Source organism: Natator depressus, chromosome 7 (assembly GCF_965152275.1).
Source record: "Natator depressus isolate rNatDep1 chromosome 7, rNatDep2.hap1, whole genome shotgun sequence".
In the NCBI taxonomy this organism is placed as follows: Eukaryota; Metazoa; Chordata; order Testudines; family Cheloniidae; genus Natator; species Natator depressus.
In genome coordinates, this window is record NC_134240.1 from 40,729,279 (window position 1) to 40,757,206 (window position 27,928).

The 27,928-nt window shown below is 43.2% G+C and overlaps 1 protein-coding gene across 3 annotated transcripts in view; it reads left to right on the forward strand.

Annotated features, from left to right (window-relative positions):
• CENPP (centromere protein P) overlaps positions 1-27,928 on the forward strand; it is a 310,225-nt gene that overhangs the window by 3,857 nt on the left and 278,440 nt on the right. For all 3 annotated transcript variants that reach the window (XM_074958216.1, XM_074958217.1, XM_074958215.1), the window contains exons 3-5: positions 356-501; positions 951-1,039; positions 10,482-10,570. In XM_074958216.1, the coding sequence (XP_074814317.1) occupies positions 356-501; positions 951-1,039; positions 10,482-10,570 (324 nt within the window). The remainder of the gene's footprint in view (positions 1-355; positions 502-950; positions 1,040-10,481; positions 10,571-27,928) is intronic.

A 27,928-nucleotide genomic window follows, 5' to 3' on the forward strand; every position in this document is an offset into this window, starting at 1 on the left:
TTTTTGACTCTGATTTAAATCTATAATTACAAAGTAAAATAATCTTCTTGAAGCAAAAGGGGTTTTTTGATTATCCTAACTGGAAAGATGCAGATAAGCTGCCAAAACTCATTTTACTGAATGCTCCTGTGTCAATGTGAGAGCTTTCCATAACCACTAACCTGTTGGTACATGGCAGGGAACATAAAGTATTTACATGGAATAGAACTTACATGAGTAGTGCCACTGAATTCAAAGTATAACTGAAATCATAAGACATTTCTGAACCACCTTCATAGATCTACATGTTAGAGCAACTCTTTTTAAAAGGTTTCTCTGTGCTCTGGTGATTGCTAATGGATCTTTTCAATTCTAGAAAATCACTCCAAGGAGAATCTAAACTACATGAATCTCCACCAGATCTGAAAGCTGAACTTGATTGTTTAGAATCTGACCTCTCTTTTTTAATGAAATTTACTGGCATTTGGTTCACAAATTACTCCAAGGAAACAGTGGAAAAAAGTAAGCATTTGGTTGCCTATTAGTAACATTGCAAGCATTTTGTCACAGTTTGTTTGCAGTTGCAGATTATAATTCAGCATTCAACATTTGCAGAAAAACTTGTGCTCTGAAATGATAAAACACTAGCAAACTGGAGTTCTGTGATGTTCATACATACTGCCAAATGATTCTTGGTTTTACACTCAATGGTATTATAAGGTTATAACAGAAGACAGAATGTTGCCAGTATATATATCACTGGAGATACACTGAAGTCTAATTTGACTTTCTAATCCACTTGGTAGGAAAGTTTTTCACTTATGTGGTTAATTAATTGCATGATTTATATTGTGTATAACATACATTGCCCACTCTTCAAGTTTATAGCTTAATATTGTTTTTGCTAATGGGGAGACAGAATAATTATTGAATGTGATCAGAAATCTAAAATATTTTAACCTACTTTATAGCTGGAAACAAAACTCTACAGAAGCACAGATTGTCAGGAAATTGCTATTCACTGCCTTTTCAGATGGAATTTCATCTTCTAGAAATACAGGTAATGACAAGATATTTCTATGTGGGGGGCGGAGAATCCAAATGGTTATGGATGTGTATTTGTCATGATAGAAGAAAAACTGAACTTTTGGAATGGGTACTGTCACAGTCCTGGCTGAGTCTCCCTGGTGGACAGTCCACTGGTCAGTTATAATTGGGTCCGCCTTTGAATCCTACATGCATCAAATCCAGCTGCATTTGCAAAGTCTAGTCACTGCTTCTATTTGAGGGTCTCCTAAGACAGTCTCCTGGTTAGGCCTCTTGTCTGGCACCCTTACTGGGATGAGGGTCTCTGCAGTCCCACTGCGATAGGGCCCAAAATTAATGTTGAGACCTTCCTAACTTCTCCAGCGACTTTGCACATTCTTCCAGACATCCACCTAGCTGTGGTTGCTCTTGTTTACGTTCCTTTGTCAGGGACCACATGGTTGTTCAAGCAAGGAAAACAGGTTCTCTAAAGAAACTACTTAAAATACACATTTTACTATGAGTGCTTTGCCTGCCCAGGGACATTCAGATTTAAACTGGATTAAGTTACAGCAAACTAATTCCACTTTACTCCTGAATGAAAGCATCTACAGGGGTGTGTGTGCGTGGGTGATGGTGGTGGAAACGTTTATTTTATGCACATTGATTTCATACCTTTTTAGCTGATTCACCTTAACTTACCTGAGTGTCCCCTATGTGGACATGCCCTTAGCATAAAAGAGTTACAGATCTATGCAAAACAATAGATGCCTGAATGCAATCTCGCCCTTAGAGTCCTTACCATTCCTGAGAGTTCTTGGGATTGATCAGTGTTGGAGGTAGACAAAGCCTCTCCTGCCTCCACTCCTCCAGCTGTGATGTCTGTTTCTATTGATGGGATGGACTGCTTGCTTGGAGAGCATGTCCGTTTTAAAAGCAGTCTCTGACACCTTTTCTCAAAAAGAAAAGGAGTACTTGTGGCACCTTGGAGACTAACCAATTTATTTGAGCATAAGCTTTCATGAGCTACAGCTCACTTCATTGGATGCATTCAGTGGAAAATACAGTGAGGAGATTTATATACACACAGAACATGAAAAAATGGGTGGTGTTATACACACTGTAAGGAGAGTGATCACTTAAGATGAGCTATTACCAGCAGGAGAGCGGGGGTGGCGGGGGGCGAAGAAAACCTTTTGTAGTGATAATCAAGGTGGGCCATTTCCAGCAGTTAACAAGAATGGGGGGGGCGGGGGGGAGTAAACATTGGGAAATAGTTTTACTTTGTGTAATGACACATCTACTCCCAGTCTCTATTCAAGCCTAAGTTAACTGTATCCAGTTTGCAAATTAATTCCAATTCAGCAGTCTCTCGCTGGAGTCTGTTTTTGAAGTTTTTTTTGTTGTAATATTGCGACTTTTAGGTCTGTAATCGAGTGACCAGAGATTGAAGTGTTCTCCGACTGGTTTATGAATGTTCTAATTCTTGACGTCTGATTTGTGTCCATTTATTCTTTTACATAGAGACTGTCCAGTTTGACCAATGTACATGGCAGAGGGGCATTGCTGGCACATAATGGCATATATCACATTGGTAGATGTGCAGGTGAACGAGCCTCTGATAGTGTGGCTGATGTTATTAGGCCCTATGATGGTGTCCCCTGAATAGATATGTGGACACAGTTGGCAACGGGCTTTGTTGCAAGGATAGGTCTCTGGGTTAGTGGTTCTGTTGTACGGTGTGTGGTTGCTGGTGAGTATTGGCTTCAGGTTGAGGGGCTGTCTGTAGGCAAGGACTGGCCTGTCTCCCAAGATCTGTGAGAGTGATGGGTCGTCCTTCAGGATAGGTTGTAGATCCTTGATGATGCATTGGAGAGGTTTTAGTTGGGGGCTGAAGGTGATGGCTAGTGGCGTTCTGTTGTTCTCTTTGTTGGGTCTGTCCTGTAGTAGGAGACTTCTGGGTACTCTTCTGGCTCTGTCAATCTGTTTCTTCACTTCAGCAGGTGGGTGCTGTAGTTATAAGAATACTTGATAGACATCTTGTAGGTGTTTGTCTCTGTCTGAGGGGTTGGAGCAAATGCTGTTCTATCGTAGAGCTTGGCTGTAGACGGTGGATCGTTGGTGTGTTTGGGTTAAAGCTGGAGGCATGTAGGTAGGAATAGCGGTCAGTAGGTTTCTGGTATAGGGTGGTGGTTAGGTGACCATCGCTTATTAGCACCGTAGTGTCCAGGAAGTGGATCTCTTGTGTGGACTGGTCCAGGCTGAGGTTGATGGTGGGATGGAAGTTGTTGGAAATCATGGTAGAATTCCTCAAGGGCTTCTTTTCCATGGGTCCAGATGATGAAGATGTTATAAATGTAGCGCAAGTAGCGGCATTAGGGAACGAGAGCTGAGGAAGCGTTGTTCTAAGTCACCCATAAAAATGTTGGCATACTGTGGGGCCATGCGGATACCCCTAGCAGTGCCGCTGATTTGAAGGTATACATTGTCCCCAAATGTGAAATAGTTATGGGTGAGGACAAAGTCACAAAGTTCAGCCACCAGGTTTGCTGTGACATTATCGGGGATACTGTTCCTGACGGCTTGTAGTCCATCTTTGTGTGGAATGTTGGTGTAGAGGGCTTCTACAGCCATAGTGGCCAGGATGGTGTTTTCAGGAAGATCACCGATGGATTGTAGTTTCCTCAGGAAGTCAGTGGTGTCTCGAAGATAGCTGGGAGTGCCGGTAGCATAGGGCCTGAGGAGGGGGTCTACATAGCCAGACAATCCTGCTGTCAGGGTGCCAATGCCTGAGATGATGGGGTGTCCAGGATTTCCAGGTTTATGGATCTTGGGTAGCAGATAGAATACCCCAGGTCAGGGTTCCAGGGGTGTGTCTGTGTGGGTTTGTTCTTGTGCTTTTTCAGGGAGTTTCTTGAGCAAATGGTGTAGTTTCTTTTGGTAACCCCCAGTGGGATCAGAGGGTAATGGCTTGTAGAAAGTGGTGTTGGAGAGCTGCCTAGCAGCCTCTTGTTCATATTTCAACCTATTCATGATGACGACAGCACCTCCTTTGTCAGCCTTTTTGATTATGATGTCAGAGTTGTTTCTGAGGCTGTGGATGGCATTGTGTTCTGCACGGCTGAAGTTATGGGGCAAGTGATGCTGCTTTTCCATAATTTCAGCCCGTGCACGTCGGCGGAAGCACTCTATGTAGAAGTCCAGTCTGTTGTTTCGACCTTCAGGAGGAGTCCACCTAGAATCCTTCTTTTTGTAATGTTGATAGGAAGGTCTCTGTGGATTAGTATGTTGTTCAGAGGTGTGTTGGAAATATTTCTTGAGTCGGAGACGTTGCTGGGAATATTCCTTGCTCCAACCTTCCTCTGTTGGTTGCTGGGCAGAGTCTTGTTAAAAGTTAACGATTCTACTGAAAGCAACCCAATTGCTCTACCAGAGTGGAACTATTTAATGTTGATAGTCCCTTGATGGCCCTATGTCAGCTTCCCAGATTTAATCCGTTCCTGCTACAGAATGGAAGTTGTAATGAACACCAAAGGTGACGATAATAAATGTTGTTAATGAAAAATTAACTTGACAGACTTATTATCAGACTGTCATAGATTGATATTACATATACTGATCACTATATGTGGGGTCAGGAAGGAATTTTCCTCCAGGTCAAATTGCCAATGATCTTGTGATTTTTTTTTTTTTTAACGTCTTCCTCTGCAGCCTGGAGTGCAAGTTGATTGCCAGGATTATCTGAGTCACTTAATCAATTTGCTGCCACTGCGGGCATTGATGCACCTTCTATTCTCTACCTGTTGCATGTAATAATTTAGTCTCCTGTGGGCTGTAATAATGGGGTCTAATTTTGGTTGTTGGGTTTAATATGCAAGTGCTGGGTGGTGTTATGGCTTGTGATAAATAGGAGGTCAACTAGATGATCTAGTGGTTCTCTCTGACTTTACATTTATTTTCCAAACTTTGGCATATTATATCTTTTTAAGTCTGTTACTGTCTTAAACAGGGCATATACGTGCCATTAACGTTAATCAGAAATAAGCACGTGCATCAAAAAAAAAAAAGAATATAGTGTCCTCTTTAGTGAGTTACACTGTTTTAATACATTTATTTTTATTACATAAAACTTAGCGTGTTAATTTCTGTAAGCATCAGTTATCAGACAAGGGTTAATTGTTTTCAGGTTTTTTTCTTCTGTTGTACTTTAGCTGATGCTCCAGCATCTTCATTTTTTGCTGAGGATATACTTACACAGAGATATTGTTACTCAATAAAGATACCTATGAACATGTAAAAGAAATATGGTTTAAGTCTACTTGAAGAGACAAATTAGTTCTGAAAGATTCGGTCAAAACTTAATTCCTTGTAGTTATTTTTGACAGCTTGGAAAAAAAAATGTAAGTTTATTAAGTAGAACAGAGAAAACTAGCCATTCAGATGTATCTGTGAGGTGAAGAGTGATTAACATGCCAGAATGCGGTTGGGAGGAAATGGTTTCTTACAAAGTCCTTCAGATGTATACTTATATGAAGTAGTATAAAAAATTCAGTCTATCTGATGCACTTTTGAAACCAGCATGGTATATTCAGCTTCTTCAGAATCAAAGCTTTCATTTAAAAAAAAAAATTAAGTAAGGGTTAGCTTTCATAGTAACTGATACACAGTGGTGGTGTCCTCAGTTTGCAGACAGTGTGAAACTATGATGCTGGGAGTCAAGATCTTCCTTACTCCCATTAATTTAATTAGAATATTACTTCTGACACTAGTAATTGTGTACATGTCATCATTAACTATTTAACTGCTTGTCATTCTATCAGCTGCGATGGTGAAATTGTGGGTGAGAATGAAACACACACAGAGGAATTTAGAGTTGTTGCATGAAAAGAAAGAGTGAAGAAAGAGTCGATAGAGATAAATAGGGAAAGGAGGATAGGGAAAGGAAAGATATACAAGACAGAAATAGCTATTGTCCTGGCCTGAAAATATTTTCCCACTGAACAATAGTGAACGCAGTTTAACAAAGAATAATATCTGAAAGTTGAATCGCCATATAAAGGCAGTATTCTACTTTTAATCTTTGATCAATCATTGCATTGATATCAGTGGATTGTGGATTTAAGGTAGAGTATAATCCTAAATTTATGAAGCAGCATATGGACTGTAATAGTGCCAACCCCAAGAGTTCATAAATGAGTCAGAACCTCCAAAATCATGAGATATATATTTTAATTTGGGTTCTTTTTATTTCTTTTTGTTTTTAATCTTTAGAGTGAACTTGCGTTATGTTTTTAAGCTTTTCCCCTCAGCTATGAAGCTTGTAAGCTTAACTTTATTTGAAATGAAGGGGAGATTTTCATTTAACCCCAGGAGTCCAAGAGTTGGACTTCTAAGAAAAACACGAAATATCATGACAAAAATCAGAAAAGTTGGCAACACTGGTTTAACTACATATGGAATTTGGTCCCCTCCAAAAATAGGTATAAATTGTTGCCTTAATGGGTAGAAAAGTCTCTTACATTTATCTTAAGATTTTATATATTAAGAAAAACGTAACACCACCACCCTACATATTAATGAGACATTACTAATCAGCTTCCATTATAAAGCCTTATATTAACCTCCTAAAGCTATGGCTTGGTCTGAGCGTTGCCTTGTTTACCCTAAAAACAAAGGAGAATGTTTCTGCAGAATTTAAGAAAGTGAATCTAATTTTTCTTGAGCTACAGATAATTAAAATATTCTGATTTAGAAATTTTTTACTTTGTCTAACATTTTCCTCTTAGTTCAAAAACAGTTCGGGTCTCCCCCTTCAGACTTCTGATATAAGCAAATCTTGGGCCATAATTGTGATCCTAAGTCTGCAAGCCAAAGCACATGTTTAACTTTACTCACAGTTGTAGACCCATTGACTTAAATTTAGGACTGAATCCTACAAAACTCTACTCGGCTGAGCAGTCATCACTTGTGCAAAAAGATTCGCTGAAGTCAAAGGGATTACTCACCTTAGTTTGTTTTTACAGAATCATGACCTCATTTAATGCATTGTGAAGTTAGCATGTTGAAGTGAAGATGCAGAATTTCATGTTGATATTCTAATAAAATTTCAGGCTAATATTCTAATAAACATCCATGTTGACTGTGCACTAAATTATTTAAATCTATGTCGTTAGATGGCAGTATTTCACTATTTACTGGCTGATTATTGAATTTAAAATCCTTTTTTTTTATCAGAGAAATTGTGATTTTTATGTGAATTTGTTTTGTTGATGGGTCATTTCCTGGAAAAAAACCCAAAAAAACAAAAACCTGTGTCAAAATTATAATTTAAAATGCTAGTAGAGAGAGATTAATTTTCTGGTTTTGTTTTCCACTCCCTTTTGCATTATATATTTTAAGTTTCTGATATTTCATGCTTTTAAAAATATGGAGCTATATAAGCATCTTCTAGCATAGAGGGAATTACACATACAGACTCTAATGTGTATAGCACATCTACTTGTACAGTCATTAAATACAACAAAAATATATGGTCTTGTATATGTAAAATCTCTATCATATTACAAGTCAGAAAATTTAAAGCTGTGGTTTCCATAGCAATTATAATTCAGCTTCCTTGTATGCGCTGTATTACTATGTATGGTGTTCAATTTGAAGATTTTATTTATAACGTGACTGGATTACATTCATTGTGAGAATATCTATGAATTATTTACCTACAGTAGTAAAATGTCAACACAACATTTCATGAACACAGCAAATGGACACATCTTGCTTTTAATTTCTATTTTTTTAAAGAAATGGACAATGCAGCGTGCTTACTATGACATTCAGATTTTTGTATGTGACTAATGTGTGCACTAACTTTTTTCCGGAAGTATAGTTCAGAAGTTTGTATGTAACGGAATTGAAAAAAATCTTTTTTTTTTTTTTTTAAAGAAAATATCCTGTTTGTGTTTTTGGTATGTTGGAGGTTCTGTGAAAATATTTCATACACTGCTATTTGGCTACCTCAGCAGCATGAAAGAGAGGCTGTCTGTGAATTTTTTTGTGCATAACAACATTTGTTTAAACAAGGAATTGTTTGGGTAATGGTAGTCTTGCGTTTAAGGCACAAAATTGGACATTGTGAGATGGGGATAATCCTGGTTTTGCTACAGACTGCCTGTGTGATGTTATCCAAGACACTTAGGTCTCCAATGTGCAATGAAAACACTGAAGTCAATGGGTGTCTGCATGGATGCGGGGGTCTGCCCATATTTCTCAGTGCAGGATTGGGTTCTTAATCTGCAATTTTAAAACTTGAAAATTTTCCCATGACTTCTGTTCCTTACGCTCTCCACCTGTAAAATTAGGATGATAAATGTTTTACTTCATAGGAGATTCGTGTTGGGACACAGATTTACTAATATGTGTAAAGTATTCTGAGACCCTTAGAATAAAAATATAGCTTTAATCCTCCTGTTAGTATTCTCCCAAACCTCTTTTCGAGGAATGTCCAATTGGATAACACATCTTCCACCCAGTTCTGGTCTAAGTAAGGATTATTTTTCTTCCCCCTGTTTTGGGGATATATAAAATGGCCACAGCATAGATTTCATCTGATTCCTTTCATCTTCCAATTTAATGAGTTAAATTCTTTTGTTTCCGCAGGTTCTTGACTGAAATCTGAAAGTTTTACCACAGCAAAGGGTTTTTACTTTTGTCTCTAGATTTAAAAAAAAAAAAAAAAGCCTGTACTGGTGCTAAAAGTCATTAATAATGAAAGATGGAGTCCCATGTGCCAAAGCAGAGATCCTTTACAGAATATGAAGTTTGACGTAAAAATACCATGAGATTCTGCCATATTGTACTTAAACTCTCTCCAAGTACATACACAATTTTAGCTTTATACTAACTTTAAACTCTCTCACGTCAAATCTCAAGAACATTGAGGGAGTGGTCAATTTAATTAAAAATTGCCGTTTTCCAGAGGATTTTTTTTCCTTTAAACATTTTCAGTGGACCATAAGATGGCGTCTGGGCATAAAATGGTAGTGTCAGTTTCCTGGGATGCCAGTTTTCTATAAAGATACAATTGCTTACATCCAGTAACTGTGCTAGCAGTTTGTCTGCTGCTCTGTGCCCAGATCTGAGCCTTCTGCTATATGTTTTAATTGATTTTTCTTTCCTTATGATGCTTATTCAACTTCCCAAATTTTATGAAGTATCTTGGCTAGCCTTCTCCAACTCTAGTCATGGCAACATTGGCAATGTCCCTGTCCAAACAATGCTACAGAATGTCATGATATGTTTTCATTTGACTCCAGCATTCCCATTAAATTTGTTTCCTCTATCTTACCTTCCCATGAGTTCATAGTAGCTGGAATAGGAAAAACAGTATTGTATGCCCCACTGCAGTGAGAAGTATTAATGCTGCCTGTTTCATGATGTCTTTCCAAGTGATGTGTTCTAACTGTCCTTTCTCAAGCTAACTGCTCTGGCATGTTTTAAAACATATAATACAAAGAATTATATTTTTTCTATTTGAACCTACTTTCTCACTCTCTTTGTGAAAGCTAAAATTGCATACATTGTTCAAGATTTTAATTTGGTATACATGTTAATCACACTTATTTCTGTAGATATATTTGTGTACGCGTATTCTTGTGAAGTAAAATGAAAGTAAGGCAAAATGGATGTCATAAAATACAAAACAAATTCAAGAAATAAAACACAAGGAGAACTGTAGAGCAAATGATTTTCTTATTCCTCTCTTTTTAGATCACATTACAGTATTATATGTATTAGTGGTTGGATGACACAGTTTTTTTTGTTATACCGCAGGTTCCCAACCTTTTTCTTTCTGACCACCCCCCCCCCCCCGCCCCCCAAGCATGGCCTATTTGTGCTACAGTAACAGGTTTTCTGCATATAAAAGCCAGGGCCAGCGTTAGGGGTAGCAAGCAAGGGGATTGCCTGGTGCCCCATACCACAGGGACACCTGCAAAGCTATATTGCTCAGGCTTCAGCTTCAGCCCCAGGTGGCAGGGCTTTGGGTTTCTGCCATGGACCCCAACAAGTCTAAAGCTTTCCCTGCTTGGGGGACCCCCGAAACCTTGCGGACCCCTAAGGGTCCATGGACCCGTGGTTGAAAACCACTGTGTTACACAAATAGTTTATTTGTTAATATTGTTGAAGTCATGCTGGGGGATAAAGAGAATGGGACAATAATAGATTAAACAGAAAGCAGTGCTATGTTATGAAGCATACAAGCACCATCCTCTTGTACTTCTTAAAAATTACCATTTCTCTTCAAGGGAGCGTAGGCATTGTTCCAATAGGTTGTTACCTTTGTACTATTTATGTGTATGATCAAAGATTTTTTGTGTAAGTAGACCTCACTTTAAAATCTGTGTTTAAGATCTCCTGTAACTAGCAAGTTTATATATAATTATAAATTAATCTGCATTTTTTTCTTAATTTCTCCAATCTAGAGTAATGAAAGCATATCTGCTGTTGTTACTGACCTCAGCATTATAATGGAATGTGGTGAATATTTGGATTTAAGCAAGTTTGTGTCCAGGTAAGGTTTTTTGTTTGTTAAATAAATTATTTTTGTATGGTTGATATGGTTCATTGTACTAGATAAAGTATTGAGTGGGTTGATTCTTTGGATTTGTTGAAAAAGCTGTGTCATTTTCTTCGCTTGGTAACATGTTGTAATCAGTGGCTCTTAAATACCTTCAGATTACTGGGGGTGATACAGGAATTAATAGAGGTAATTCTATGGTTTGTGTCATGGCAGGAGGGCAGATTAGATTATCATAGATTTTTAAGGCCGAAAAGGGCCATTTATGAATTATGAAGCCATATTAAAAACAGGAATACATATTTTTTCTGTGTGTTTTAGAACTTTGTATTGCTTGGTCCAGAGATAATTTAACTAATTTCAATTAATATGCAAGAAACCCTTTCAAGGTCTGCTTTTCTGTTCCAACATTGTTATACGTGGGCAAAATGTGTGTGATCGCATCTCCCTCTAGTGAATGACCCTCAAAGGATAGGAGTCTTTCTTATTCCTAGCTAGTTAAGGGACAACTGGTCAAGCAGTCTTATATAAAGGGATGTGTGGTTATCTCAGTTTGCATATAAGATGTAAACAATGTCCTCAGCAAGAGAGAGAGAGAGAAGAAAGAAGACAAAGAAAATCTGCATCTCAGCACACAAGTGACAGAAAACAGCATGTAGCATCTTACCTCACTAGACTGTTTGTTTCCTTCTGCTCAGCTGGTTAGAATTTTGAGGGGGCTAAACGACAAAAATGAGGGGCAAACACCCCAAGGTGTATCTCTCCCTGTCCATCTCCTCCTTTGTACCTGAGAAGACAAAAGAAACAGCCATTGGACTTCGGGAGAGAGGTCCAGACCTGTAAAGTTTGGTCAGTAATTCTGTTAGAAGGATATAGTAAGGACTTCACTTTGAATCAAGGATAGTTTAAGTTAGGCCCTAGGAAGTGTTTTAACTTTATTTTTCTTGTAACCATTTCTAACTTTTTGCCTCATTGCTTGTAGTCATTTTAAAATCCCCTTGTAGTTAAATAAATGTTTTTATTCTTTAATTGAAACTAATCCGGTGTGTTTAACTTAAATTGGGTAACGCCATTTAAGGTGGCAAGTTGTTGTGTATTGTTCCCTTAAAGGGACAACAGATATATTTGGACTGTCGAAGAGAGGGCTGGTCAGTACAATACATATATTTTTGGGAAAATCTAGGACTGGTAGTGTGTTGGGGTCACTCTGCAGAAAGAACCCAGGCTGGTAAAAGCTAGCGTGTGACCCGTGTGTGGCTGGCAGGCTGCAATTACATATAGACATTCAGGGTGTTTGCATGCTGGCAGGCTGCTTGTGAGTGGGTCAGGTGGTAGCTACTGCAGTCAGGCATTTTAAGGCACCCAAGGTGCAGAGCAGCCCCTCACTTGGCTAGATTGCACCCCAGTATGTCACAGTCATGCTACCAGTCTGGCCTACAATGGTCTTTTTTTAAACAAGTTTAATATTTTTATTGAAGTGACTTGTAAAGTACATATTTATTGTTCTTATCAGAGAGGTGAGAAGTAAGTAGAGGCACCACTGGCATTTGAACCCACAATCTCCTGTTTACTAGACAGTTATTTAACCAGCTAAGCCATGGCATTTAGTGCTACCATCCTCATAGGTCAGGAATGTGAGGCTTACTACTGGTATCGCGTAACCTGCCATGAATCAGTTGCTTGGTGACTAAACTGGGAACCCCACCACTCACCAATTCATAGTGGTGGGCATGCCAGATACCCACTGGAATGAAAAACAATATCCACAAAGGAGTAGTTCTATCTGACACTGATACCTTGCAGACAGTTCTTGGTTGAACAGAAGCTAGGGCAGAAAACTCTGAACTGAATTCACTGGGGAGAAAGCATCAGGTGGTTGGCATTGCAACTCAGTTCTGCTCTCTGGCATCTCCTGCATTGGTGCTGGCTTCCAAATATCTTTAGTCTTTCGTGCCTTTTGATCCAGTCAGTAGGACCAAATCCCCCCTCCTGGTAATAATGCAAGCCTCCTTATTTTTCTGCCTAGGTGTATGTGCCAAAGGTTTGGGTATGATGGTTGCCCTCTTCATTGCTTGCCGGAATGTGAGGACAATTTGCACTGTGAGGATGACCTCAGTGAGGTCGATGACCCTGGAAAGGTTGCCACCTTTGACAGAGCTGGAGAAGCTTGACATAGATGTAGCCACTCTCTCTGAAATCAGACTAGTTGACGCAGGCTCTCTATGCGAGATGCATTATGCCTTCTTTTAGCATGGAAAAAGCAAACGACCATCACAAATGTGGGATGGTTGGTATTGCAGTCAACTTCTTAGCACCCAGGGTCAAATGTCCCATTGCAATATGAGGATGTATTATATCACTAAGAATATCTTCCATAGGCAGCTTTGCCAACATCACCGTTACCTTTGCCCCAGCACTTTATTCCACCTTTCAAGAGAGGGACTTGTTCTATTAGTAGGTACAGTGTCACCAGCAAACTACCACTAGGTGAGTGACTATATCTATTGGGATAGTTCAATGTTAGAGTCGCCTCTCATCACAAGATGTGGTTGCTATGCACAGGCCACCATGGAGTAGGAAAAATAAATAACAGTGGGCAAACACTACAGGAGTACTGTGCATTGCTTATAACTACTTCCAGAGGTAGTCATGTCCAGAAGGTCTCCTGGAGACATCCCACATCTAGCCACTGGCACCAGCTGGATTTAATTGTCACCCAGAGAAAACACCTACAGGATATTCTCCATACTTACAGTTTTTACAGTTCAGACTGTGTGACACAGACCATGCTGCAAAATAAGGAAATTCCATTGTATCAGACAAAGCTGTTTGCCCACACATTAACATCAACAACACAAAAGACCAAGGAGGATGTCTTCAACTCACTAAAAATCTCCGGGAAGCTGTGTCCTGCGTTCCACCTCCCCTGATTGCTGATGCAGCGTGGAACACACTTAGACTGAATACCCATATAGCTATAGTCTTCACTTTTGGTAAAAAGAATGTACAAGATAAAGATTGGTTTGCAGCATATGCTGAAAAAATGTTTCCAGTTATTGAAGGAAAATGCACGGCATATCTCCACCACATAGGAACCACTGTCCTGGACATGTTCTAACCTCAGAGTGGCCTAGAGCTCATTGCAGTGAAGAGAAAGACAATGAGCTCAATCATACTGTCTGTCTGTATGAAAAGATAACGAGGAGTCCGGTGGCACCTGAAAGACTAACCGATTTGGGCATAAGCTTTCGTGGGTAAAAAACCCACTTCAGATCCATGGAGTGAAAATTACAGATGCAGGCATTATTATACTGACACATGAAGAGAGACGGGAGTTACCTTACAAGTGGAGAACCAGTATTGACAGGGCCAATTCAATCGGGGTGGACGTAGTCCATTCCCAATAATTGAGGAGGAGGTGTCAATGCCAGGACAGGGGAAGTTGCTTTTGTAGTGAGCCAGCCACTCCCAGTCCCTATACAAGCCCAAATTAATGGTGTTAAATTTGCAAATGAATTTTAGTTCTGCAGTTTCTCCACCAGGAGGAGGCATTTCTCCACAGGAGGAGGAGTCAGGAAGCAGGGATTAATTAGATGAGGCTCAGCTGGATGGGAAAAGAAGGGGCTTCTAGAAAGCCCAGGAACTGAGAGCAGCTAGGGGCTCCAGGGAAGTAGCCCAGAGCCTCTCCCTGGGTGAAGAGAGGTGGGTTTGGGACTATAGAGGGTAGTCTACAGTTACTCCCTGGGAGGAGAGAGAGTCAGAAAGGTAGGCAAGGGTCAAGAGAAAAGCAACAAGGAGTTGGATAGGTTTCAGAGTAACAGCCGTGTTAGTATGTATTAGCAAAAAGAAAAGGAGTACTTGTGGCACCTTAGAGACTAACCAATTTATTTGAGCATAAGCTTTCGTGAGCTATAGCTCACTTCATCGGATGCATATTGTGGAAAGCATAGAAGATCTTTTTATACACACAAAGCATGAAAAAATACCTCCCCCCCCCCCACCCCACTCTCTTGCTGGTAATAGCTTATCTAAAGTGACCACTCTCCTTACAATGTGTATGATAATCAAGGTGGGCCATTTCCAGCACAAATCCAGGGTTTAACAAGAATGTCTTGGGGGGGAGAGGGGAGGGGAAGGAAAAAACAAGGGGAAATAGGTTACCTTGCATAATGACTTAGCCACTCCCAGTCTCTATTCAAGCCTAAGTTAATTGTATCCAATTTGCAAATGAATTCCAATTCAACAGTCTCTCGCTGGAGTCCGATAGTCACATAAACACCACGCTATACCGGAAACCTACTGACCGCTATTCCTACCTACATGCCTCCAGCTTTCACCCTGATCACACCACACGATCCATTGTCTACAGCCAAGCTCTGCGATACAACCGCATTTGCTCCAACCCCTCAGACAGAGACAAACACCTACAAGATCTCTATCAAGCATTCTTACAACAATACCCACCTGCGGAAGTGAAGAAACAGATTGATAGAGCCAGAAGAGTTCCCAGAAGTCACCTACTACAGGACAAGCCTAACAAAGAAAATAACAGAACGCCACTAGCCGTCACTTTCAGCCCCCAACTAAACCCCCTCCAACGCATTATTAAGGATCTACAACCTATCCTGAAGGATGACCCAACACACTCACAAATCTTGGGAGACAGGCCAGTCCTTGCCTGGAGACAGGCCAGTCCTTGCCTGGAGACAGCCCCCCAACCTGAAGCAAATACTCACCAGCAACCACATACCACACAACAGAACCACTAACCCAGGAACCTATCCTTGCAACAAAGTCCGTTGCCAACTATGCCCACATATCTATTCAGGGGACACCATCACAGGGCCTAATAACATCAGCCACACTATCAGAGGCTCGTTCACCTGCACGTCCACCAATGTTATATATGCCATCATGTGCCAGCAATGCCCCTCTGCCATGTACATTGGTCAAACTGGACAGTCTCTACGTAAAAGAATAAATGGACACAAATCAGATGTCAAGAATTATAACATTCATAAACCAGTCGGAGAACACTTCAATCTCTCTGGTCATGCGATTACAGACATGAAAGTTGCGATATTACAATAAAAAAAAACTTCAAATCCAGACTCCAGCGAGAGACTGTTGAATTGGAATTCATTTGCAAATTGGATACAATTAACTTAGGTTACCTTGCATAATGACTTAGCCACTCCCAGTCTCTATTCAAGCCTATTTCCCCTTGTTTCCCCCCCCACCCCCCCGCAAGACGTTCTTGTTAAACCCTGGATTTGTGCTGGAAATGGCCCACCTTGATTATCATACACATTGTAAGGAGAGTGGTCACTTTAGATAAGCTATTACCAGCAGGAGAGTGGTGGGGGGAGGTATTTTTTCATGCTTTGTGTGTATAAAAAGATCTTCTACACTTTCCACAGTATGCATCCGATGAAGTGAGCTGTAGCTCACGAAAGCTTATGCTCAAATAAATTGGTTAGTCTCTGAGTTGGACAGGGCAGACCTTGGCTGTTAAAGTGAGGACCCCTGAGCTGGAATCTGGAGTAGAGGGTGGGCCTGGGTTTCCTTACCAGCCACTGGGGAAGTGGTGCAGTCCACACAGTGGAAAGTGGACTGCCTGGGGCAGTTCGCCTTCGAAGACTTCGAGGACGTAAGGGGAGGACTTTTGGGACCTGGCCAAAGGGCCCAGTCATGAAGAGGAAGCTGCAGCTCCTGGAGCTAGAGGGGCAGGAGAGAGGACCTTGGGTGGAGAGACTGCTAGAGGAGGGCCCAGTAACTGGACGGCGCTACCCCCCAGAGTGTCCAGGAGGAGGTGACTCTAGCAGTGAGTGGGCCACATGACAGGGAATAGTAAACTAATTTATTGCATAAATTACCCTTTCCGTTTTGTATTTTTTTGACACTTTGAGAATGGTTTCAACTTTGTTTGTGTTTCCTAACTAGTTAAACTTTGACTTTGTCAGTAGAATGCAGCATTTTGTGCTGTATCTGCAACACATCTGTATTATATTAAACTTTGCATGGGCTTAGTTCTGGGGGTGGGTATGTTATGTGACGGTGGTCTGTTGTAGTTTTGTGTGTGTGTGAGAGAGAGAAGGGGAACCCCATGAGACAATCATTATTACCACAGCTGTAAGAGTCATTTCTTGTTTTTATATCTGGTGCAAAAAGTCATGAGTACTGTGCTGAGTTGTTTTTTTTTTTTCTTTGGAAGTAGTTAAGGGATCCTGTTTCTTTTATAATGGATTTTGTTTCTTACATACTTTTTGTTTTTACTGATACACTTTTGTAAAAGTGGTACAGAAATTGGATAGGGACTATTTTATTGTGGCCTGATAGGGAGTTAGTGTTACTAAATTTGTCTTCTGTTTCTTGGATAACTTCTCTGTCACATGCACAATAGCTTTTGAGACCAGTTCTTTCTGTAGTTAATGGAATTTTTTTTTTTAATCCACTCTGGTTCTCTACTGCTACATTCTTTCCAAAACAGTCTTAAATTATGAGTTCTCTCACAGATCTACTTATTTCTCTGAAAATTTTTCTTAATACTTAAGGATACACACAGGTTACCATTACAAAAAACACAACAGTGTAGTGCCAACACTTCACATCATTATTAAGCTAACCAATAAATTATTGTTTATGTTGTCGGTCTGTCAGAACTCCAAGTAATTTGAAGGAGTCTCCTACAATGTTAGGAACACTTTGAGAATCATTTCCAAACTGGCAAAAGTGAGTGAGTGTAATGTGGCATTTCACTCTCTGAAATGAGAGAACGAAAACAGCAATAACTGTGGGAACGCAGGGTCAGGGGAGACCTAGTTAACTTCAGTGCTGTGAATTATTTCTTGTGAAAATAATTGAGTTTCCATCTTGTTTCAGATTTCTGAAAACCTTCTTGACAGCTGAATGAGTCTGAGAGTAGAAATATTTTTCTTCAGGCTCTCCTACTTATCCAGTGGTTCTCAAACTTTTGTACTGGTGACCCCTTTCACATAGCAAACCTCTGAGTGTGACGTGACACTCCCCCCCCCCCCCCCGTATAAATTAAAAACACTTTTTAATATATTTAATACCATTATAAATGCTGGATGCAAAGCTGGGTTTAGGGTGGAGGCTGACAGCTCGTGACTCCCCATCTAATAACCTTGCAACCACCTGAGGGGTCCTAACCCCCAGTTTGAGAACTCCTGTGCTTACCCTTCAAAAACTTAGGTTTTGTGTACTCATTTCCTTCACTCCCTCTGACACTGAAGAAAATCACTTATCTTACACATGTACCATCAAAGCCGATACTCATTTTGTATTTGGTACAGTAATGTGGTTCACTGTCTCATATGTAGCAAACATTACATCTGTACATATGTGTGTGTACTTAGGGCATGTCTACACTTGAAACTGCATGTTTTGTCCATACATGTTAAGTGACCCTTAACAAGTATTGCATGAGCAATGCCGATGCACCACAGTTACTCCTTGATTAAGGTAAATTTGCCTTATATCATTGCTGCACAGGAGGATGATGGTTGAAAACAAGTGATCAGCATTCAGGTCTTGCATCCCATGGTGGATTGCTCTGCAACTGTACTTTATGCATTCTGGGATTTTTCGCACATCTGTTGTGGGATACCTACTAGAAGGCAGTGGAATTTTGGGATTTGGGGTCAAATTAAGTAATTCCCAAGATTGCTCTTCTTTCATCCCATCATCCATCTATATTTTGTGAGCCAGTACCATTTTCAAAGTGCTGTCTGGAAGCATGGAGGAGGCATTGGCAAGCACTGTTATCCTCATGGTGGTGAATAGGTTGTTGCATGAATACCTGAATTTGTTCTGTCCCTTAAGGAATAGGGCCTGTTAGGAGGAGGCTGAAACTGACCAACATGTCTCCTTGATGTTTTCCTGGAACGACTTCACTTGGTGACGTGCTGCTTTTTGTGCTCTAGCAATGACAGGTGGGACAGGATAGTGCTATAGACCTGGGATTATCAGCAGTGGTGGCAGAATTTTAGAATGTCCTAAAACACTTTCCTGGAAATCTGTGCAGAGTTTGCTCCAGAGCCTCACAGCAGAACACCTAGATGAAAGCTGCCCTTAGCCTAGCCATCATCATTTGGAACCTCCCTACTCCCGATTTGCTACCGGTCAGTAGCTAGCCAGTTTGGTGTCAGTAGATCAACCATCTCATGGACTCATAGGCTTAAAGGCTCGAAGGCACTTCACCCACTCATTCCTATAATAGGCCCATAACCTCTGGCTGAACTACTGAAGTCCTCAAATCTTGATATAAAGACTTGAAGTTACAGAGACTCCAGCATTTACTCTAGTTCAAACCAGCAAGTGACCCATGCTGAAGAAAGGAAGATGGAAAAACCCCCATGGTCTCTGCCAATCTGACCTGGGGAAAATTTTCCTTTCCCATCTCAAATAGGGCAATCTGTTAGAGCCTCAGCACGTGGGTGAGACTTGTCAGCCAGACATCTGGGAAGGAATTCTCTGTAGTAACTCAGAGTCCTCCCTGTCTAATGTCCCATCCCCAGCCTTTGGAGATATTTGCTAATAGCAGATGCAGATGGGCCATGTAACATTGTAGGCAACCTCGTCATACCATCCCCTCCATAAACTTATCAAACTCAGTCTTGGAACAAGTTAGATTTTCTTGCTCCCTCTGCTCCCCTTGGAAGGCTGTTCGAGAACTTCACCCCTCTTGGTTAGAAAACTTAATCTAAATTTCAAGTTTGATAAGCAGCAAGACCAAATGGCACCATAGCTAAATAGCAGAGTAAAAGGGCATCATTTAAAAATTGGAAGTTTAAACCCTACTGAGGAAACTCAAAATGAGCATAAACTCTGGCAAGTCAAGTGTAAAAATATAATTAGGTTGGCCAAAAAAAGAATTTGAAGAGCAGTTATCAATAGACACACGCTAACATCAGGTTTTTTTAAGTACATCAGAAGCAGGAAGCCTGCCAAACCGTCAGTGGGGGTCAATGGATGATTAAGGTGCTAAGTGAGCACTCAAGAAAGACAAAGCCATTGCAGAGGAGCTAAATGAGTTCTTTGCATTGGTCTTCACTGCAGAGGATGTGAGGAAGATTGCCATACCTGGGCCATTCTTTTTAGGTGACAGATCTGGGGTCATTCCTGTGTTGGATTTACAATCAGAATTAAAACTGGAGAAGGCCAACCCAAAGAGGAAATGCTTTTCTTCTTTATCCAATGAAGATTCAGCCATGCCTCTAATCCAGTGGTCACCAACCAGTTGAGGTCAATCGTGGAGACTCTCCCAATTGATCGCGATCTCTGGTGGTGCAGCCAGGGACGGCAAGTTATATACACTTGTGGTGCCCGGGCTCCAGCAATATTCAGGGCCCAGGGGTCCAGCTCCACCAATGTTTGGGGCTGGGTCTCTTCCCCTACTTGCTGCCCCTGCTCATCTCCCCCAGCCCCGGAGTCTGCAGCTCAGGTTGACTCTGCTTGGCCGGCTCCCTGAATCAACTGCTGCAGCAGGGTCCTAGTGCCCCCCATTCACTAATGGCAGGGCAGGCTTACCCTGCCCTTCCTCCCTAGCCTGAGCCTTTCCAACGCCCCAAACCCCTCAATCCCAGCCCCAGACAGAGCCCTCATCCCCCCGCACCCTAATCCTCTGTCCCAGCCCTGAGCACCTCCCACACCCCTAACCTCTCATCCTCAGCCCTCACCCTGCACCCCCTCGTATCCCCAAACTCCCTCCCAGAGCCTGCACCCCTCCTGCACCCCTGCCCCAGCCTGGAGCCTGCACCCAGCACCCAAACTCCATCCCAAATCCTGCATCCCAGACCCCTTCCCCCACCCAAACTCCCTCTCAGATCCTGCACCCCTCACACCCTCCTGCACCCCAACCCCTTGCCCCAGCCCAGAGCCTACACACAAACTCTGTCCCAGAGCCTGCACCCCCTCATCCCCTCCTGAATCCCCACCCCCTGCCTCAGCTCGGAGCCTACAGCCAGCACCCAAACTCCTTCCCAGAGCCTGCACCCTCCACCCCTCCTGCATCCTAATCCCCAGTCTAAGACCTTCACCCCAGACCTCCTCCCCCCACCCAAACTCCCTCCCGGAGCCTTAGGCAGGTGGGGGGCAGAGTTTGGGAGGGGCGGATTCTGGGCACCACCAAAATTTCTACAAACCTGCCACCCCTGGGTGCAGCAGGGCTGCTGCGAAGGCAGGCTCTCTGCCTGCCCTAGCCCCACTCCCGTGGCCATGGGGGGAGTAGAGGGGGAAGGGGTCTCTGCGAGCTGCTCCAAACCTCCCAACTCCTGGTCAGACACAGGAGGAGTCGACCTGGATTGTGGGTTCAGAAAAATGGCCAAGTTGAGGGCTGCTGTGAAGCTCCAAGGCAAGCAAATCTGCCAGTAAGTGCAAGACCCACCAAGGTAGAGGAGGAACTTTGTCACAACTGGTATCAGCAATGGGATTTGGTGTACGCAGTGCGGCGGAAGAAGGAGGGTGTTGGGGGGGGGGGGGAGCCAGGGGGAGGTAGTGCGGGCACTGATACAAGCCACGGCTGCCCAGCAGGAGGCTACCCGTGTCCAGGCAGCCGCCCAACAGGAGGCAGTGCGGCTGCAGCAAGAGACTAATGGCCTGCTGATGGACCAGGCTGCTCAAGACCGGGCTAGGTTGTGGGAACTGGTAAACCAGGTAAAGGCCCTTACAGAGCTGAATCACAGCCATGATGGGACGCAGATCATGCAGGCCTGCAATTGGCTGCAGAAAATGATGCGGGAGGATGATGTAGAGGCATACCTCCTGGCCTTTGAGAGGACAGCCCTGCGGGAGGCTTGGCCCCAAGAACAGTGGTCTGGCATCCTCACTCCATTCCTGTGTGAGGAGGCCCAGAAGGCCTACTGTGATTTGCCAGAAGAGGCTGCGGCAGACTACCCCCAGCTGAAAGCAGAGATCCTGGCCAGATCTGGGGTAACGACCACAGTGCAGGCCCAGCCATATCATGAGTGGAGGTACCAGGAAAACAAAACCCCACGGTCCCAATTCTATGACCTCAACCATCTCGCAGGAAAGTGGTTACGAACTGAGTACCAGAATCCGGAGGAAATACTAGAGGTTCTGGTCATCAACCGGTACATGAGAGGATTACCGCCAGACCTTTGTGCCTGGGTAAGCCAGAATGAACCCTCCACCTATGACGAGGTTGTCGCACTGGTCAAAAGGCGAAGGACGGCGAGGGAGCTGACCTGACCAGTTAAGGAAGAAGCACCCCGGGTTAAACTAGCAGCACCAAGCCCTGGAGCTCGGGTGACTGGGCCGCCAGGAGAGCCCAGGTGGAAAAAGAGAGGGGCTGAAGGCCCACCAGAAGCAACAAATCGTGATGTTAGACTGCCCAAACCAAGAGACCGGGGAATGCCTAGGGCTCCATACGGATGTTACGCCGGCGGGGAGTGGGGACGCATAGCTGCACAGTGTCCCAATGTCAAGGAGCCTATGCAGAGTAACCTGGGGAACTGGGCAGACCCATGCTCCTAATCCACCTTGTGGGGGTCTCACTAACCCCACATATGTGCACCAGATCAGTGAAGCTAAATGGGGTAGAGGTTGATTCAGGGAGTGCTATCACGCTTGTCTCGGGGAAGCTCGTGAAGCGTAGTCAGCTGCTGTGGGCTAAGCGTACGGGGATAACATGCGTCTATGGGACAGTTGGTTATTACCCCACCATCCCAGTAAAAATCGAGGTTCAGGGGAACGCTACTGAGGTAGCAGCAGGGGTAGTCCCTAAACTCCCATACCCGGTGCTCATAGGGAGGGACTTCCCAGGGTTTGGAGACTTACTCCCAGTCGGGGAATTGGAGAAAGGGGGAAGCCCTGAAGTTAGTGAGGCATCCACGGTAGACTGTCAACCCCCAATCGTCTCTGAAATATCCCCAGATTTGTTCTCCACTCCCAGACAGGCTAGAAAGACGAAAAAGGAAAGAAGGGCAGCTAAAGCCTTGGGAACCAGATTACTGGCCCAAAGCCAGAGGGTCGCTCTTGTAGGTAGGCGGACCTGAGCAGCTGAAAAGGAGGCCACCCAGGAGGGAGAAGCACCCGAGTCTGACCCACACCCTAACGCCTCTGAACCAGTAGAGGCAACAGAGACTGGCCCCCTAGATCTCGGACAGATTAGCCCCTGGAGAGGAAATTTTGGACGGGACCAGGCTGAAGACCCAAGGTACAACAACATTAAGAAAGAGGTGACCGAAAGAGATGGGGTCCCCGTGGAAGGGAAAACCCAGGGACCAGGACCCTACTTCATAATGAAGCAAAATCTCTTATACCGGATTGCACCAGTACAGGGGCAGAAGGTACAGCAGATCCTAGTACCTCAAAAACACCAGAATGCTGTATTAAGTCTGGCCCATAATCATCTTTTTGGGGGCATTTGGGGGTAGAGAAGACCCTGGCACGGGTCCTTCGACGATTCTTCTGGCCCGGAGTACATGAAGTGCGGAGGTACTGGGAGTCCTTCCTGGAATGTCAGCTGCACAGTCCCCGTCCCCACTTGAGGGCACCTTTAGTACCCCTTCCCATCATAGAGGTCCCCTTCGAGCAAATAGCCATGGACCCAGTGGGACCCCTGGAGAAGATGGCTCGGGGCCACCAATATATACTTGTCACTCTGGATTATGCTACTCGCCTCCCAGAAGCCATCCCCCTGCGGAACACGGCCTCTAAAACGATAGCAAAAGAGTGGGTGGGGATCTTTGCCCGAGTGGGGCTACCAAAGGAGATCTTAACAGACCAAGGTACCCCATTTATGTTGAAGCTAATGAAGGACCTCTGTATGCTGCTCCATATACATACCCTGAGAACTTCGGTTTATCATCCGCAGACCGATGGGCTGGTAGAAAGGTTTAACCGAATCCTCAAGGCAATGATAAGGAAAGTGGTAAGTCGGGACGGGAAGGATTGGGATACCCGACTACCCTACCTTATGTTTGCAATCCAGGAGGTACCTCAGGCCTCAACTGGGTTGTCCCCCTTTGAATTATTATAGGGATGTCACGCCCGTGGCATACTAGATATCACAAAAGAAATCTGGGAAGAGGAACCCAATGAGAGTGAAATATAATTGACCATGTGTTGCAGATGTGGGAACAGATAGCCCGGGTTACCCCTATTGTACAGGAACATTTGGAAAAGGCGCAGGAGGCCCAGCGAACCCATTACAATCACCAGGAAAAGTCCGACAGTTCCAATCAGGGGATCGGGTGATGGTGTTGGTACTCACGGCAGAAAGCAAGCTTTTGGCCCAATGGCAGGGGCCCTATGAGGTGGTTGAACCCGTGGGGGAAGTAACCTACAAGGTGCGGCAGCCAGGCCGCCGGAAACAAGAACAAATTTATCACATTAACCTCTTAAAGCCTTGGCACCAACGAGAGGCGTGTGTAGTGGCCCAAGAGACCCCGATCCAGGGAAATAACATGCAGGAGCAGATCAGGATATCCACTGATCTGACACCAAACCAGAAGAAGGAGGTAACTGAGATGATCAACCGATACCAGGATGTGTTTTCAACCAAACCAGGCCGGACCACCAAAGCATATCACCACATTAACACAGACCCTGGGGCAAAGGTAACTTTAAGGCCCTATTGGGTCCCAGCGGCAAAAAGGGAGGAGGTCAGGGCAGAGGTAAAAAGGATGTTGGAGCTGGGAGTCATCGAAGAGTCCCACAGTCAGTGGTCAAGCCCGACCGTGTTGGTGCCCATACCTGATGGCGCCACTAGGTTTTGTAATGACTTTCGCCGGCTGAATGAGCTATCCAAATTCGATGCACACCCCATACCCCGTATCGTTGAGTTAGTTGACCTCCTGGGCAATACCCGATTTTTGATCACCCTTGATTTAACAAAGGGATACTAGCAGATTTCTTTTGCATCTTTGGCAAGGGGAAAGACGGCATTCTTTACACCAGAGGGTCTATTTCAATATACTGTTCTTCCTTTTGGACTGCATGGGGCACCTGCCACCTTCCAGGGTCTTGTGGACAAGCTCCTACGGCCCCATACCAGTTAGGTAGCGGCATACCTGGATGATGTGATTATTCACACCCCCGACTGGGAAACCCACTTGGAAAAGGTGGAAGTGGTTCTGGACACGGTAAGATGGGCTGGCCTCACAGCCAACCCAGTCAAGTGTGCTATTGGGCTAGCCAAGGCTAAATACCTTGGCTACATTGTAGGAAGGGGCATGGTCAAGCCCCAACTAAACAAACTAGAGGCTATCCAAAATTGGCCCTGGCTGAATCGGAAAAAACAAGTCCAGGCATTCCTGGGTGTGGTGGGGTACTACTGACGACTTTTTCCCCATTTTGCTACCAGAGTGAGTCCCCTGACAGACCTGATAAAAGCCTGGGGTCCAGACACGGTGAAGTGGACAGATGTCGCAGAGAAAGCATTCATAGATCTACGGACAGCCCTCTGCAGTAACCCCATGCTTAAAGCCCCAGACTTCAACAAAGAATTCATTTTACAAACAGATGCATCTGAAGTAGGATTGGGAGCTGTCCTATCACAGATGGTCGGAGATGAAGAACACCCAATCCTCTACCTCAGCAGAAAACTCCTCCCGAGAGAGCAGAAGTATGCTGTGGTTGAAAGAGAATGCCTCGCTGTGAAATGGGCTATGGAAACGCTACGTTATTACCTTCTGGGATGAAGGTTTACCCTTGTGACCGACCATGCACCCCTCCAGTGGATGTAGCGGAATAAATAGAAGAATGCAAGGGTGACCAGATGGTTCCTGTTCCTACAACCTTTCCAATTCACCATACAACACCAGGCTGGAAGCCACCATGCCAATGCAGATGGCTTGTCACGAGTACGCTGCCTGACGTCCCAAGTTGCCCAACCCCATAGTGTTGAGCGGGGTGGGGGGGAGAATATGTGACAGGGTCGGGCCAGATGGCTACAGGAGAGTGAGAGAAGGCAGATATATTAGCCCCAGGTTAAGTAGGTCCCTTTTCCCTGGGTAAGGTAAAAGGGAAGGTTCCAGAACAATCAGGAACCTTCTGGAGACAATTAAGACAGACAGGCTGATTAGAACACTTGCAGCCAATCAAGAAGCTGCTAGAATCAATTAAGGCAGGCTAATCAGGGCACCTGGGTTTAAAAAGGAGCTCACTTCAATTTTTTGGTGCGCGTGTGAGGAGCTGGGAGCAAGAGGCACTAGGAGCTGAGAGTGAGAACGTGGACTGTTGGAGGACTGAGGAGTACAAGCATTATCAGACACCAGGAGGAAGGTCCTATGGTGAGAATAAAGAAGGTGTTGGGAGGAGGCTACGGGGAAGTAACCCAGGGAGTTGTAGCTGTCGCACAGTTGTTCCAGGAGGCACTCTAGACAGCTGCGTTCACAGGGCCCTGGGCTGGAACCCGGAGTAGAGGGCAGGCCCGGGTTCCCCCTAAACCTCCCAACTCCTGGTCAGTCACAGGAGGAGTCGATCTGGACTGTGGGTTCAGAAAAACGGCCAAGCTGAGGGCTGCCGTGAAGCTCTAAGGCGAGCAAATCCACCAATAAGCGCAAGACCCACCAAGGTAGAGGAGGAACTTTGTCACGGTGGATAGTCTTCAGAATCCTGTATATTGAGGATGGATTCTCCTAAACAAAATAAGTCAATGCAGTTATTTAATTATTATTACCATACTGCTCATAGAGTATTGCTCATTGTATTCACTGACACTTAGTACTACTTTAAAGGTGAAATTGTAAAAGGAATATCTGCCTATTTTAGCTTTTTATTTTTTATCAGAACTGCATCTAAAATGATAGTACCATAGAGTAACAAATATATTTTTTTGCTCAAACATGAGAATTCAAGAATACTGCAGAAGGAAGACAGGCAGTCCTTAAGGAAGACATATGAAATAAAAAAGTTTACCAACCAGAAGATCCTTCATGTTCCTTTCATCAGCTTCAACGCAGCTTCCTCCTGAGAAGAAACGCTTCTGAAGATGTTATTTCATTTGGACGATCAGGCGTTGCATTTCTTTGTTGCACTGTTTGCATTTTGTGTGCATGCCTGTCTTACTCACAGGTAGAGGAACTTCATTAAAACATTTCCAAACTGGGTCTCTTTTTACAGCCTGCTGCCATGAAAGCTTTTCCCTTCTAGTGAGAGAATGGTATGGTAGACCTCAAATCAATGAAGGCTACACGCAGAAAGACCTCAAGACTTCTGGAATATGCTGCTCTAACAGTTTCACTTTTGTTTCTACTGTCTGTCCCTCCTTTCTTACATTTATCTCCAGACTTCTTCTACTTGTCCAGATCTATTGCGCCCCCAACAATCTTGTATTCATTGAACTTTTTGAAACTTTGCACTTTTAGAGAGAGGTAAGGGATTGACTCTGTGTACACAAATTTGCAGAGGGAGAATAGGGTTGAGGTCAGTTATTTCTCACTTCTATTTATTTTAAAACATTTTTGTTGTTAACAAGCATGTTATCTGTGGAAACACAAATCCACAGTGTGAGAACTGTAAAACTAAGCATCTCTGATGATATTTTCTAGACTGAGTACCATGGGAAGATAGAGACTAACCTAAATAATCTATACAGAGGTCCCTGGAACCCCATAAAATTGGTTCCCTAATCCCTGAACTATTGGAACTCGTTTACAAAACTTTTCTTAAACATTACATGAATAACATTGTCTCATAGTATAGAATTAATAATCCCTTTTCCATGATGAGATATCTTTGAGCTATAATATATCTTTATCTTTAGATAGGTTTTTTCCTCAAAAAGCATTTTATAAAAAAAAGTCTGAATTAAATAAAAAAAATTTTGATTTTAAAAATTGATTTTTTCCCACCCTGGTACCATATATATATTAACTACATATGCTAAACAATCCATTCCACCTTATATTTAGTTGTGATGCTGAGAATGTTTCCCAGACCTGAAGAAGAGCTCTGTGTAAGCTCAAAAGCTTGTCTCTCTCACGAAGAGAAGTTGGTTCAGTACAAGATATTACCTCTCCCACTCTGTTTTTTTAATATCATGGGACTGACAAGACAAATAATACTGCATACCGTTTATAATGTAGGTGGGCTTGGCAGCATTAGATTTTGTAAAAATAATTTCAATAGATAATATCAATGTTTATTTTTAAGCATTTTGTTCTAGATTTTTATCAATTTACATGTTTGCTGTTGTGCATAATTACAAGGGGCAAACCATAGGTGATCATTATCCAGTAGATAATGGAATTCAAAAAGTTACATCACATGCCAAAATGTACAAAATATAAGTATACTTAAACTTTAAGTTCTCGAGCAGCATTTTTCTTACTTTGCTGATTTATAAATCTTCCCCTATCTATG